Source organism: Eriocheir sinensis, chromosome 2 (genome assembly GCF_024679095.1).
Source record: "Eriocheir sinensis breed Jianghai 21 chromosome 2, ASM2467909v1, whole genome shotgun sequence".
NCBI classification, from domain to species: Eukaryota; Metazoa; Arthropoda; class Malacostraca; order Decapoda; family Varunidae; genus Eriocheir; species Eriocheir sinensis.
The window spans coordinates 25,557,051-25,573,395 of NC_066510.1; the positions used below are offsets into that span (position 1 = coordinate 25,557,051).

General features: G+C 41.8%; 1 protein-coding gene across 2 annotated transcripts; it reads left to right on the top strand.

The window, feature by feature from the left end:
- The first annotated feature begins 7,369 nt into the window (after positions 1-7,369).
- On the top strand, positions 7,370-15,472 carry LOC127001648 (vesicular integral-membrane protein VIP36-like). Of its 2 annotated transcripts, none has more exons than XM_050866599.1 (7): positions 7,370-7,560; positions 10,956-11,160; positions 11,371-11,479; positions 12,040-12,205; positions 12,477-12,643; positions 12,986-13,046; positions 13,309-15,472. In XM_050866599.1, exons 1-7 carry the CDS (start codon positions 7,437-7,439, stop codon positions 13,458-13,460), a joined length of 984 nt encoding a protein of 327 aa, XP_050722556.1. In that variant the 5' UTR covers positions 7,370-7,436; the 3' UTR covers positions 13,461-15,472. The 2 variants fall into 2 exon arrangements, with proteins under 2 accessions (XP_050722556.1, XP_050722545.1); XM_050866588.1 differs by lacking the exon at positions 7,370-7,560 and adding an exon at positions 8,668-8,808.
- The last annotated feature ends 873 nt before the right edge of the window (positions 15,473-16,345 follow it).

Genomic DNA, 16,345 nt, shown 5'->3' on the forward strand with positions numbered 1-16,345 from the left:
GACTGACTGAGTGACTGACTGAGTGACTGTGTGACTGAGTAAATGAGTGACTGAGTGACTGGCTGAGTGACTGAGTAACTGACTGACTGACTGAGTGACTGACTGAGTGACTGACTGACTGAGTGAGTGAGTGACTGAGTGAGTGAGTGAGTGAGTGAGTGACTGAGTGAGTGAGTGACTGAGTGAGTGACTGACTGACTGACTGACTGACTGACTGATTGAGTGACTGAATGACTGACTGAGTGACTGAGTGACTGACTGAGTGAGTGATTGAGTGACTGACTGACTGAGTGATTGAGTGACTGACTGAGTGACTGAGTGACTGACTGAGTGATTGAGTGACTGACTGAGTGACTCAGTGACTGAGTGACTGAGTGACTGAGTGAGTGACTGAACGACTGAACGAGTGAGTGAGTGACTGAGTGAGTGAGTGACTGAGTGAGTGACTGAGGTGACTGAGTGACTGACTGACTGACTGACTGAGTGACTGATCGACTGACTGACTGAGTGACTGAGTGACTCAGTGACTGAGTGACTCAGTGACAGACTGACTGACTGAGTGACCGAGTGACTGAGTTATTGACTGATTGACTGAGTGACTGAGTGACTGAGTGACTGAGTGACAGACTGACTAAGTAACTGACTGATTGAGTGACTGAGTGACTGAGTGACTGATTTACTGACTGAGTGACTGAGTGACAGACTGACTGACAGACTGACTGAGTGACTGAGTGACTGTGTGACTGACTGACCGAGTGACTGACCGAGTGACTTACCGAGTGACTTACCGAGTGACTTACCGAGTGACTGAGTGAGTGACTGAGTGACTGAATGACTGACTGAATGACTGACTGAGTGACTGACTGAGTGACTGACTGAGTGACTGACCGAGTGACTGACCGAGTGACTGACCGAGTAACTGAGTGACTGACCGAGTGACTGACTGAGTAGCTGACTGATTGACTGACTGATTGACTGACTGATTGACTGTGTGACTGATTGAGTGACTGAGTAAATGAGTGACTGAGTGACTGGCTGAGTGACTGAGTGACTGACTGAGTGACTGACTGAGTGACTGAGTGACTGACTGAGTGACTGAGTGACTGAGTGACAGACTGACTGAGTGACTGAGTGACAGACTGACTGAGTGACTGAGTGACAGACTGACTGACTGAGTGACAGACTGACTGACTGAGTGACTGAGTGACTTAGTGACAGACTGACTGAGTGACTGAGTGACAGACTGACTGAGCGACTGGCTGATTGAGTAACTGAGTGACTGAGCGACTGGCTGATTGAGTGACTGAGTGACTGAGTGACTGACTCACTGACTGAGTGAATGACTGACTGACTGAGTGAATGACTGAATGAATGACTGAATGACTAAGTGATTGACTGAGTGACTGAATGACTGACTGAGTGACTGAATGACTGACCGAGTGACTGACTGAGTGACTGACTGACTGACTGATTGACTGACTGAGTGAGTGAGTGACTGGGTAAATGAGTGACTGAGTAACTGGCTGAGTGACTGAGTAACTGAGTGACTGACTGAGTGACTGACTGAGTGAGTGAGTGACTGACTGACTGACTGAGTGACTGACTGAGTGACTGAGTGAGTGACTGACTGACTGAGTGACTGATTGACTGACTGATTGAGTGACTGACTGAGTGACTGACTGAGTGACTGAGTGAGTGAATGATTGAGTGACTGACTAAGTGACTGACTGAGTGACTGACTGAGTGACTGACTGAGTGACTGAGTGATTGAGTGACTGACTGAGTGACTGAGTGACTCAGTGACTGAATGAGTGACTGAACGAGTGACTGAGTGACTGAGTGACTGAGTGAGTGAGTGACTGAGTGACTGAGTGAGTGAGTGAGTGACTGACTGACTGACTGAGTGACTGAGTGAGTGACTGATTGACTGACTGATTGACTGACTGACTGACTGACTGAGTGACTGAGTTATTGACTGATTGACTGAGTGACAGACTGACTGAGTGACAGACTAAGTGACTGACTGATTGAGTGACTGAGTGACTGAGTGACTGAGTTACTGACTGAGTGACTGAGTGACAGACTGACTGAGTGACTGAGTGACTGACTGAGTGACTGACTGACTGACTGACTGACTGACTGACTGACTGACTGACTGACTGAGTAAATGACTGTGTGACTGAGTGAGTGAGTGACTGACTGACTAAGTGATTGACTGAGTGAGTGAGTAAATAACTGAGTGACTGAGTGAGTGACTGACTGAGCGACTGACTGACTGAGTGAATGACTCAGTGACTGACTGACTGATTGACTGAGTGAGTGACTGACTGAGTGATTGAGTGATTGAGTGACTGAATGACTCAGTGACTGAATGACTGACTGACTGACTGACTGCCTGACTGGCTCAGTGACTGACTGTGTGATTGACTGAGTGCCTGAGCGACTGAATGACTGAGTGACTGACTGACTGAATGAGTGACTGAACGACTGAACTAGTGACTGACTGACTGAGTGACTGAGTGACTGACTGAGTGACTGACTGAGTGACTGACTGAGTGACTGAATGACTGAGTGACTGACTGACTGAATGAGTGACTGAACGACTGAACGAGTGACTGAGTGACTAAACGAGTGACTGAACGAGTGACTGACTGAGTGACTGACTGAGTGACTGACTGAGTGACTGACTGACTGACTGACTGACTGACTGATTGAGTGACTGATTGACTGACTGACTGACTGACTGACTGACTGACTGACTGACTGACTGACTGACTGACTCACTGACTTAGTGACTGACTGACTGACTGAGTGACTAACTGACTGAATTGGCAACGATTTGTTCGTCTATCATCAGATGAAGCTTACAATTATTTTTTTTTTAGAGATGTGTTATTAAAGTAGTCCTTCGACACTCTCTTGGAGAATCGAAGCGGGTCCATTAAAGGTAGCCAAAGAAGAATCTTGAAATTAGACTCCGTTTCTAATTTCAAGATTCTTAATTATTAGAGAAATAATTATGTTCTGTGTGGTAGCTGTGACTATTTTATATCCACACTAAAATAAATCAGCTTAAATATTTTTATTTTTCTTGCTAATGGTCTTTTTTCCCCTTCCATGAATTAAGTTGGTACTGGTAAGCCACGGTTGAAGAGGGGGTAGGTATTGCCTTGGAGTTGATCTCGAAAATATACGGTTCAAAAACTTTAAGAACAACTAAACTAATAAAATAATGTTCTTTTTTCGACATCAGTTGCATTAATGAAAGTTTTGTAAACTGTATCCCCAGGGGTGTGGAATATTGCCCCGCGATATTAAGTAAGTTATACTGCAAAACGGAACATTTTCTACGACTACGGAAACTTAATAAAGCTGTAACTTGCTAAAACACAGGTTAAGGCTATTAAATTGTAATCTTGTCATAACAGAACCAAGTCCGTAAAAATAGGACTCGTTCATTACAATCAGAAGTTAGACAACAATGAGAGCGCCAAGAAGCCTAAGACACACTGCATTTTGAAGCACTTTTTGTTCCCCGCCAAGCCTCCTTACCTCACAGAGTTACAACATTATAGCTGTATATGACAACCTCTCCGGAAGTAATAGATCATTCAGTTACTTCTGCATGAGTGATTATATCATCGCATATGTTGAACGAACGGAGGTGTTCTCTAGCTGCAAAGTTGCTTTCCTCTGATATTCTTTTATTGAATGTCGTCTATCCCTCTTGCTATACGAGGTTTGAAGCCCTAGTTCCTGTACTTTTCGCCATAGTGCTTGATCAAAATGGAAAGCACATCCATGAATTACAGGGTCATCAAACACCGACCTCAGAGCCTTCCACATGCCTGCCTCGAAGTCAATCACAAACGACGATACATTGGGCCATATTTTTAAACATCTCTGCTCCCAAGAACACGTAATTTGCTAGTCTTTCGTGGGAGTTTAGGGCATTTCCAGGGGTACTTTTATGACCCTGGTGGTAGTCTGAGCCTTCTTCTGTACCGTGAACCTAAACGAACACTCATTAGAACTCTATTAACCTCTTTTTTGGCCTTTGGAAATAGTTGCTGTGAGGGGTGGGAGCATCTGACAATACCAACCATTAGGTGCTGCTGGTAAAAGGTCAAGAATGCTTTGTAGTCCTTAGATTTTTTACCATACATTATTATAAAACAAAAGGGAAGTTGTTTCATGCAATCTTCACTTTTTATGAAACAATTAATCGACAGTAATTGATGAAATGGAGGTTTAACAACTTAATATGTCCCATCTATGAATCACGTTTTGCCATTGAGACCGCCTAAGTAACCAGGTGCACCCTCGCAGAGATCTCGAGTACGCGTGCAGGGCTCAGGCACGTGTTCCCTACTCGTGTATGTGTGTGTATGTGTGTGTGTGTGTGTGTGTGTGTGTGTATCATAACTCGGGAAGCGTCCAACAAGGGGATTTAAACATATATAAATACGTGGAAATCCGGCTCAGTGTTGTCAGTCTTTCCAGTATTCCGCGCCATGCTGGATGCGAAGAAAATAACAAATGCGACGGTCCAAATGGGTCTACTTTTAAAATGGTCTTTCAAAGCATTAGCATAGATCCGACCACGCGATGTGCAAAGGGAATAACTGATAAACTGTTGTAATGTTAAAACAATAAATAATGTACAAAATGGAGAGAGAGAGAGAGAGAGAGAGAGAGAGAGAGAGAGAGAGAGAGAGTTTACATATAGTAATATACTACACATTAATAACAAGTTAACAACCATCTATACAGTAACCCACAACACGTGCCTATTGGACATTGGCGTACTCTCCATAAATGTCATTGGCAGACTCAGCGATGATTGAGACGAAAGAAACTTGCATCGGTCACAAATTAAGTCAAAAGTTATGATGTCGCAATCAATTGCTTGATGGTGGTCAGCCACAACTTTATCACAAGCCAAACACTTCACCTGATCACTCATGCTGGCGTTGGTGTGAGGCAAGAAACTAACAGATTATGAGTTATCTATTTCAAAAGAAAAAGAAATCAGCCAAGACAAAGGTCCGAATCTGGTCCGAATAAGCCCAAACAAAAATCCGAATCAGCCGAGAAAATGGTCCGAATCAGCCAAGACAAAGGTCCAAATCTGATCCTAATCAGCCAGGGTCCGAATAAGCCTGCATTCGTATTGAAGACACGTGTCCCATTTCTGAAAAGAAAAAAAAATTACCGTTTATGGTAGTTTCCCCTTTGTGTCATTGCCTCTGTTCTTTAAATTGTGTCATTGCCTCTGTTCTTTAAATTGTGTCACAGGACAGTGGTGACCGTGGTGACCATCACCTAAATCTACGACAAGACATGACAAGACTCCACATGAGCAAATCTACCCCTTCACCCTCGAAGGGGCCAAATCTTTGACTGACTGACCCGCCTACGGTTAACCCCAAGGACTGCTCTGCTCCTGTGCTAATTAATCCTCATAGTGCTTACTAATTTGGTAGTGCCTACCTGTCATTATTGTCCCTTCAAGAAAATTGATTAAAACATCTTTGAATAACTTAGCAACATGTTGGTATATGACTGATTGTGGTTGTATCATCCTGCATACTGATCTAGAATGATATCTTAATATTGCACTAATTATGAAATACTATTGAACATTTTATGCAGAGCGTGAGACTGAGGAATGGGGGGCTGGGCGGTTACAGGACTGGGGACAGGATAAGGGGAAGGATTCAAGTGAGGGAGAAGACAGCTGGTGCCTGTGAGAACAATCCACTACAAAGTCATGCAATCATTTAATGAATATACTTACGATACTGTAGATGACCGCGCGGGTATCTGCTACCTGAATAAACATTGTCAGCAAAGAGAGAGGGGCTTCTACCAACACCAATCTTCAGGCATTACCCAATATTCGTTTTCTCCTACCTTTTGACATCCTTGGGCATATAGATGAGGTCGTACTCGAAGGTGTATCCGCCTCTTCCTCCCACAAAAGCCGCAGGAAATGGTTTATTTTTCCATTCGGGAGTGGAGACGATTTCGTTCACTGTCACTCGTTGTAGACCATAATTCAAATTGAGGGCCGGGGAGGTGAAAACAAATCAAGGCTCGGTGCCGCCCTCCGATGCCCACGGCCTGCCGCCGCTGACCACTCTTCAATCAAATAATTATGTTGTATCTTATTTATATACTCTTCTTGGTCTACACAATCCCTCTTGAGAAGCATAAAGCCATCTGTATTATATTCCTAACACAAATAATCGTTCAGTGTAAATGAATGTTTCAGCTATAGCAATCGCATCAAAATTTTATGTTGCAGTGAGGACCTACATATTTCAATTTTCCGATATTGGTAATTATAGGTTACGAGTATTAAAATAAAACTTTCAATTCCCTATCAATTCAGATACGGCAATGGTCTTGCTCACATCTCTTCCAGTGAAAAGACGCTATACCCTCCATTTACCATTTTACCTACATGCAGTTTGTAGGTCATGACCGTTATCTCTAATCCCAGGGAGTGATACAAAGCTTGGAAACTTAACATCAGTGCTTGTATTGCTGCCTTTCAGCCGAGACGAACCCTTGGGAAAGTTTGTCCTCTTGACTAATTCGAATTTGGCGCCTCGGATCACATTTGGCGAATCTTGCACAACTGGACTTACATTATTTTTTTCCACCTCAGAAAGCGCATTCATAGTTCTTCAATCATTAGAAATAAGTCAAGTAACAAAAAATCATGTAGTATAACCATGTCAACCCTTTACCAGTGTACCCGAGCCGTGAGTTGCAGCGAGAGTGCCAACAGTGCCAGGTTGTCGTACTCAGCCTCATATGTTTACCGATTTCCTACCCAAAACTATCTCCTCCACCCCAACAACTGGCTTCATATACAATTATCGTTGAAATAGTTAAAGACTGGTGTTTCTTGGTAATAGTTATGCGTCAGAAACCGGTAAATACGATGCTCTGAGTACGACAATCGGTCAACGGTGCTGTGTGTGCGTGTGTGTGTGTGTGTGTCAACGTTGTTAAATTGTCGTACTCTGCCTCCTTTGTTTGCCGATTTCCGACCTAAAAACTGCTTTCATCACCCAAATAACTGGCTTCATATACAATTATCGTTAAAATGGTTAAATATTGGTGTTTCTTGGCATTAGTTATGAGTCAGAAACCGGTAAATACGGTGCTTTGAGTACGATAAAACGTTGTCAAATTGCCGTACTCTGCCTCTTATGTTTGCCGATTTCCGACCTAAAAACTGCTTTCATCACCCAAATAACTGGCTTCATATACAATTATCGTTAAAATGGTTAAATATTGGTGTTTCTTGGCAATAGTTATGGGTCAGACACCGATAAATACGATGCTTTGAGTACGATAATCTGTCAACGGTGTGTGTGTGTGTGTGTGAGTGCGTCAGCTGAGAGGCCGAGGCCCCCACCATGGACCTCCTGCCGCAGTGTGCCATAGTGGTCTTCTCTCTGCTCTGCGCCTCCACCTCGGCCGGGGAATGGAGGACGCACGAGTACATGATCCGGGAGCACTCCTTGGTCAAGCCCTACCAAGGTGAGGGAGCCATGGCCGAGGGGGGCTGGCTCGGTTCTCTCTCTCTCTCTCTGTCTCTCTCTCTCTCTCTCTCTCTCTCTCTCTCTCTCTCTCTGTTGTCTTTACCTTCTACACTTTTTTTCCCCATCCCTTCCTTCCTTCCTTCTCTCTCTCTCTCTCCCTCCCTTCCTTCCTTCTTCCTTCCCTCCCTTCCTCCATTCTTCTTTCTTCCCTCCCTTCCTCCATTCTTCTTCCTTCTTCCCTCCCTCCCTTCCTTCCTTCCTTCCATCCATCCATCCTTCTTTCTTCCCTCCCTCCCTCCCTCCCTTCCTTCCATCCTTCTTTCTTCCCTCCCTTCCTCCCTTCCTTCATTTTTCTTCTTTATAGTGTTAGGTGTGGGGGCCTGTTGTTCGTAGGTTAATGTGATGTACGAAGCTTGGACTCACCTGGTGTTAGGGCTCTCAGTTCACCTGGTTAGGAGTAACAGTGAGTAATAAGAAAAATTGTTTCAAAATTCAAAAAGAGCATTCTATACAAAAAGCTAAAAAACTTGCCAATTTAACATATCCAGTCATTGCACAGAGCTGTAACAAAATTCTTATAGGGAAAACTTACTGGAAGAGCAAGCAAGTCTCCAAGGAAATAATGTATGAGATGTGGAAGAAAAGAGAAAGCCAACAAAAGAACGTAATGGAAGCAGCAGCATAAGAAGACTTGGAACAACGTCAGGGAAGCGCCGACACAAAGGCCAAGCTTCCTGACTTACACCTGACCTGGCTTGGCTGCTCCTCAGGCTTTTCTTAACTTGGCTAATGCTGAAGAAGGGGTAGCCACCTCTTGTGAAGTTAATACTTACTTTATGGACTCATTTTTGGTCCCTAAATGCAGTGCAGCAATGAATAACTTCCGGAAAATAGAACAGGGGGTCGGGGAGGACAAAGCGTCCCTGTTAGGTAGGCTATCTTAAGTTAGGTTAGGTTAGTTTAAATTTATTTGGCGTGCAGTGTGGGCTGGTGGAAATACGCAGGACGGGGTGGTGGCAGGGGGTGGGTCCACCAAGTTTAATGACGAGATTTTCTATTCTCTTTTTTCTATTACTCTCTCGGTCCCACACGGCCTTTGCGTGTGGGACTGGCGTGCCTGGGATTGAACCCGTGACCAACATGACGGGAGAGCCACTCCTTACCGAGTCGGCCAAAGAGGTACCCCACTGGCTAAGTGGGTTATGGGAGGCTCACTCATCAGGCCGTCGCCGCACTACACAAGCTGGTGGGTGATAATGAGTGGGAGCAGGGCAGTGGCTGGTGCACCTCAGGCATTGAAGAGTCATTCATTTAGTGAGTTCCAAAAAATAAAACCATCTCTGTAATAAAAAGGGCACCATGTGAAGTTGGCGCACGGACGAACTCGTCGCAGTCGGCGCACGAACTCGGCACAAAAACATTGGAATCCCATATCTCAAAAAGTACTGGTTCAATCTTACTCAGATTTTTTTTAATGTAGTATAAGTAAACTAAGTAAGAGGTGCCTCCATATCTGAGTTGGCCTCCTCCTCGCTCTCCTGCATCCCCGGTCCCTCCTCACCCTCTACATGAGATAAAGGAGGTGGAATAAGAGGAAAAAGAAGGAGAAAAAATATTAATCTGCAAGTATTTTGATAAGTTGGGAGACACCATCAAGCCTGTGCTCTGCCATGCTGTGTTATCTTAAGCCCAAATAGCCCAATCTTGACTTAGTGAATAGGAACGAACTCGGAGCAAAAACTTTGGACTCCCATATCTCAAAAAGTACTGGTTCAATCTTACTGAGATTTTTGACAGTAGGTAGACAGACATAAGTAAACTAAGTAAGAGGTGCCTCCATACCTGAGTCGGCCTCCTCCTCGCTCTCCTGACAACAATGTATCCCAGACGTCTCCAAAGTGTTAAACAGTCCATGTCTGGAAATTAACCCTTAAAGGACGGCTGCTGGGAATTCCCGCTCGGGTGGAGAGAGGCAGAAAGGCGGGGTGCAGGAATTCCCATCTTCCGCTTTCCCGCCAAGATTTGTACTCCCCAACATCATATCTCCGCTGTGCTGTAACCAAGGAACTTCTAGTTTCTTTCATCATGTAAATGAAAGATTGGTGGTGTAAAAGCACTATGAACTACTGCGTTTTTGTCTGAAATTGTCACACAGGACACTGATGAAGAACATCTATTTAGCCAAATTTTATCAACGCAGGACATGCTCTGTGAGCAGAAAATCACCCTCTAGCCTGTCCTTTAGAGATTAACAAGCTACCCTTTCCTCAACAATCCCCTTTTCTTTATCTTTAAGACTGAGTTTGTAACATGTCGACTTAAATGCAAAAATCCAACACTTCTGACTAACTCCATCCCAAAAATCAAATTAGATAGTCAAACTAGCCACATAACTATTAACAGTGATAATACGACATTTCAAAAAGCTGGCGTTTATTTTTGGGTAAAGTTTGATGCTGTGGCTGTCAGGATGAATAACAAACTGTGTGGCATGGATCATTCTTATGTTGACCTCCATCTATTTATGAACCAATAAGACACCTGAACCTAACTGGTGGTAACCTATTGATGTAATATAGTAACCTATCACACCAGAGGATAGTAACCTACCGCTGCAAAAATAAAAGTAAGGTAAATTCAGAGGTGTACACTAAAGCCACGCATGACCTTAGTGACATCTCCGTCACCCTTGAGTCTGTGGCAGAAAATAACCCATTGCCCCTGAGACACAGCGCCAGTGTGACTTTTTTTTTTTTTTTTTTTTTTTTTTTTTTTTTTTTTAGTGCTGCCTGTAGCGCCGGTAGGTTTTCTTTACAGGTCTCTTTGACGACCCCAGCTTGTTGGTGGCGCAGGCTAATTTTATCTATAGTGGCTGATGTGATATATAACTCTTACTTGGCCCATTCTACCCCCTGGTACTCCTCTTGACCAAAGTCATGAAGTTAGTGTTGATTGAAGATCTGGGCAGCATGTGGGTAATCTTCCACCACTCGGTGATGGCTTGAAAAATCAGCTTGTTTTGGTGAGACTCAAACCTAGATCCACAGCTCACCACGCCCACACGCTGACCACTCGACCACAAGAGTGTACCTTCCCAAAACTTCCCCAGGTACCCGTATCCATTTATCAACCAACGCGAAAGGAAAGACAAACAGCTGGGTGGGCTGCTTTGTGATCGCCTAGGCCCATGGATTTGTAGCCAAGCATGCTAACCACCACTATACCCTGGAGGCACCACATATAAAACTCATAAAACTTGCAGTTTGTGTGTGTGTGTGTGTGTGTTTTAGTAAAAATATAATGGTATAGTTTTTAGGAATATGCCTACTACGTAATTTTTCTACATGATTATAGATTTTTTTTTTTTCTTTCTTTCTTTTTTCACTTGCACAGGCATGGGTACTAGTATACCTTACTGGGACTTCCTCGGGACCACCATGGTGACCAGTAACTATATCAGGCTAACTGGTGATGTTCAGAGCCAGCGAGGGGCCATCTGGAACACAGTGGGCTGCTACTTGAGGAACTGGGAGATGCAGATACATTTCAAGGTTCACGGCCGAGGGAAGGACCTGTTTGGCGATGGCTTTGCCTTCTGGTGAGTGTAATTGGAAGACTTTCTGGTGTCCATATTTTAGTTATCGAATGAGATCCTGAAGGGTTGGGACTCCCTGAACCCATTTCTCAGCTTAGAAGGCAAATAAATTGTATAGTTCAGGAGGTAACAAACTGTACAAATACATAATCTTAATTTGATATCTTTTTATATTTGGTGAACTGTTTTTACCAATAGTCTCTGCCCCAATAGGTATGTGAAGGAACCCATGCAGCAAGGAGAAGTGTTTGGCAGCAAGGACTACTTCAGTGGCCTGGCAGTCATCATGGACACCTACAGCAACCACAATGGACCGCACAATGTAAATGCAGCTTATGTACTTTGGCAGTTCTCATTGCTTATTATTTTACTATTTATGTCAAGAGGTTTCAATATACGTAATTACAGCATAAATATTTGAGGAGAGAGGCAGAACACACTGTCTTGCAGTGGACTAATAATGGCAGATTTTGGTGATTATTTGTTATTGCTAACGAGAATCAGATTAAAATAATGCAGAGAGAGGAAGGCTTTGGGTTGGTCACTGTGGGAAAGTAAGACAACTGGAGTATGCAAGGTGGTGATATTTATAATCAGGAACTACGAACGGATATGTCTCCAGATTTATATTATTACTTACACATCTCATCTCTTGTATGCATATCCAATCACTGTCAGAGAGGCAGTTCTTTAATTTTCAGATAATGCCTCTTGTGCTATAAAGCAAGATCATTTCACAAGATGAAAAGGAAAAAAATAGGAGATGTCAATTTAAGTGATATTTACCTAATATTCCATACAGTCCACCTAGTGTTGCATGTAAAAGTTAAGCTGATATCAATTTATTACTGAGGTACCCATTATGAACATTCTCCCTTACAGCATGGTCACCCCTACATCTCTGCAATGGTTAACAATGGCAGCCTTCACTATGACCATGATCGGGATGGAACCCACACTCAGCTCTCTGCTGGCTGTGTGTCCAAGTTCAGGAACCTCGACCATGAAAGCTTCATTTCCATCAAATATGTTCATGACACACTAACAGGTTTGGTTGTTGCTTCATGAAGTTAGATTTTGCTGCCTCATATTATAGTAAAGCCTCCAGTGGTAGTATTTAAAAAAGAAAACTGTCACTTCATCATGATCAGCAGTTTTCATATGAATACTTCCTCCAAAGAAAGCTGTACTCAACATGAGGATTAGGGCAGAGAGAGGTTGAGGACATGATCTTGCATATTCCCTGCTGATAATTATTTGGTTTGGTGTATAAAGTCTTACCATTTATACTTGATGACAGATGATGTTTCATATTTCAGTTTCCACGGACATTGATAACAAGCAGCAATTCAAGAATTGCTTTTCGGTTTCTGGAGTGAAGCTCCCAGTTGGCTACTTTTTGGGTGTGTCAGCAGCTACAGGTGATCTCACAGACAATCACGATATTATCTCCCTCAAGATGTTTGATCTCTCCACACCAGATGATGTAAGACACTGAACTGCACTTCTTATTTCTTCGTTAAAGTCTATACAATTTTTTAGTGAATGATTTCATCTCCAACTTCCCTTCTTCACAGGCAGGATTTTTCTTTGTTAGAAGAAATGGATGGATGTCCCTTTTTCCTCAGCAAAATATAATCTTTATTGAAATAGTTTTCATGTTTATAATATGTGTCATCAATGTATAATAGTGACTGGTTTTGTATGCATATCAGTCTAGCTGCAACACTAATTATGGTCTACTTGTCAGATACTGGTGAGGTATGATTTACCTGTCAATTTATTTTACGTGTGCTACCCAGTAACTTTCGTACTTTGTGAATTACAGGACATATTAGAAGAGCGTGCTGACATTATGCCCTCTGCTTCATTTTTTGAGGCTCCAAGGGGTAAGATTTTTTTCTTTTATCCCTCTATGATTGTTGGATCCGTCTATTGCAATATCAGTGATTTGAACTTATGACTAGTATCACAAAATTTCATTATTTAGTTCTTTGTTGTTATATTAATGGTGTAACTAACCATTTCATTATATAATTTGTCTCACATTGAAATCTTACAGCCTTACCGAGTAATATTACTTTGTCCACACCTGTCCTGAAAAAATGCATTAATGGAAATGAAAATAGTAATGTTTCCCATTTTTACCAGACCACGTAGAAGACCCTAAACCCTCCTCGCTGAGCACAGGGAAGCAGGTGTTGCTGCTGGTGGTGGGTGTAATTCTCATCTGCGGATGCGTTTTCATAGGAGGACTCTTCTACACCAAACAACAGGAGCAGCAGCGCAAGAGATTCTATTAAGTGGTATCTGCAGGTGTGTGTGTGTGTGTACACATGCATAATGATGTGCCTGCATGCATGCATGTTCATACCTACACACTTGTTTGTGTGTGGTGTATGTTCTTGATTGTGTATTGTATCCCTGACATGTTTTTACCGCAAGTTTTCAAGTTAAATTTTTCATTCATGAAATTGTAACGCAAGATAAAATTAGGGAAGCCAGAACAGTCTTCTCTGACACTGCTGTTTGCAGGTGTTCACATTTTATAACAGGGTTTTGACCATCCACAAGTTTCACATTCTGGTGTACTACATATATTTTGGACAGTTAGGATGTGTGTGCATATTCCTTGGAAAAAGGGGGGAAATTTGTGGTAAATGGCACATGCTTTATTGTTTGATCAGGGGGCATGTATAGTCTTGAAGAAAGTCTTGTAGAAAACTAGATCTGTCAGATGAAGATCTCATTGTCTGGTTTGTTGTGGTGTTGCCCATTTGACAGTATCATAACTCATTGGTATACTGCAGTCAAACAGACCAGTATGGTAAACAACTAGCAGGTATTTATCAGGATAGCAAATCAGGACTTCCCAACTCTTCAACCCAGATATTCTCAGTAACGGTGCTGTGAGTATAGAAAACACTTAATGTTCTTTTTAATATGTGCTATGTGTTTTGCTTTGTTATTATTCCCCAACCTGCCTCTGAATGAAATAGGGTGAAGATATTTTATTCTTTTTATTCAGACAAATCCAATGGGCCCCTTCATGGTAAGTCTCAATGGATGCAACCTACCTTTAAAAATTGAGGGACAGGAATACTTGTTGCTGTTGGACTGATGATATTGGTCTATAGTAATGAAAACTGACACCTGGTACTATTTAGTTCAATATAGAAAACAGATTTAGAAACATTCATTTTGCATATATATGTATAAAAATGCCATACCTTTGTACTCTAGTCTTTTCTGTACTTGTTCTGTGGATTTTGCAGTCTTGTTCCTGTCAAGCAAAGATTGACAAGTTTGGTTGCACAGGAAAAAAGAATTGTTGCAGGGAAAATGGAATATAAAAAATGAGCACATCAAGACTTGAACTTTAACATTGCCTGATACTGGACGGGTTGCTCATCATTAACTTTCTAGTGTGTTCATCATGAGATTGTCCTGGCTGGTGCCTGCTTATGATGAATAAACAATGTCAAGGCTGTAAAACGTGTAGTAGATTAGTGTTTTGGCACAGTAATATTCAGCCAGCGCACCATGCCTTTAAAGTGCCAGTGTTTCTTCCAGTGCTCCTGTATGGATGTAATACAGTGAGTGCATCACCATGAAAAGGAAATTCTAGAAGATATTCTTCTAGCTTGCTTGGAATTTTTATTATTACACTGATTAACCTGCTGTCTAATGCTAGCGTGATGGATGCAGGCCAAGTTCTAAGTATTAATTATTTCATAGTAGATTCTTGGAACTGTTACAAATGTAAATTATGATAATTTTGTAGTTACTGTATATACAGCTATTCGATGTCTTAGTAAGATCTGGAAATGGGGCATTAGCTTGTTTTACACGATGTAAATGTATGTATGCTTCGGAATCATTAGCATGATTAGGCTATCATTTATATACATATCATTATCATTCATTTTTTACTGCAAGCAAAACTTACAGCAATCTGCTTTTGAAAGTATTGCTACAGTATCTACATGTGGGAGTCTCCTTTTTGAAGTCATTCAGAGAAGAAAGTGTGATAATTGTAGGACTCCTATTTTAATCATTTCAAATGAGATTATTAAACTCACTGATAATTCTGTCCATAATTCAGTACTTTAATATCAATATAATATGATAAATATTTGCCTGCCTCATTAGAGATGTGTGGAATATTTTTTTTATCATCCGTATCAAATGAGTTTCCTGCCAGTGGTCTGGATGGATGTTGTCGAGATAGTTGCTGTGACTGTGTATGCACAATTTTAGAGAGAATTTCATCTCGTAAGGAAAAGCTAGCTATGCAAATACACTTGAAAGAGAGTTCGTTGTATGAATTTAAGAACAGTATTTCTCCACCAGCCACAAGTGTAATGTTCCTAAAACACTGGTTGATGGTGGTGTTTGTATGGGTTAAATAAATATTTAGAGGAACATTGGCTGAGGAAACTAGTTAAAATCTGGACAGTGTTGGAGCACACAAGTCTACATACGTAAAAGGAGGGTGACCGTTGGTGCCCTTCTCCTCTGTAAGAGCTACAGTTTGAGAGCATGGAGCAGAGTCTAGTATTTTCTTTCTGGCATCTCATCTGTCAGTCTCCACAGTAATTCATTTCTTGTAGTTATGGTGGTCACTAAAATGCATGGTTTAAAGTTCCATCAGAACCATGTAGATACACATGAACTAGTCTTGATGGTGAATTTGGAAGAAAAAAATCATGCAGTATGTAATTTGAAAGTGCATAGTTGATGGGGAATTACTATGCTACGTGGAAAAATATTTTAGGAAAAGCTAATTATGTGTCAAGGGCTTTAGTACTGTTGGTACTTTTGAGTTGGATAGTAAAGTATTTCATGCCCATATTTTTGAGTAACGGTATCGAGTTTGTATTTGTTGAAGTGTTCTGGGGAATGGATAATTTGAAGTGATGATCAGTAATCAGTAAAGATTAAGTTTCATATTTTTAAACTATGTCATTTTTTTGTGTGTGGGAGTTTTACCAAATTATATTCTTAAGTGGTAAAGGGACATTACTCTCAGAAATGGAGTACCAGAAGTGGTCAAGGTTCTGGAACAATTCCATGGATGAAACGGTATGTGAAGACTTGCCTTTTTATTTTGCATATTTACGGTAAGGTACAATTTGGTTTAGCACCACATTGGAATTCAGATGTGGACGTAAAATATAACATAATC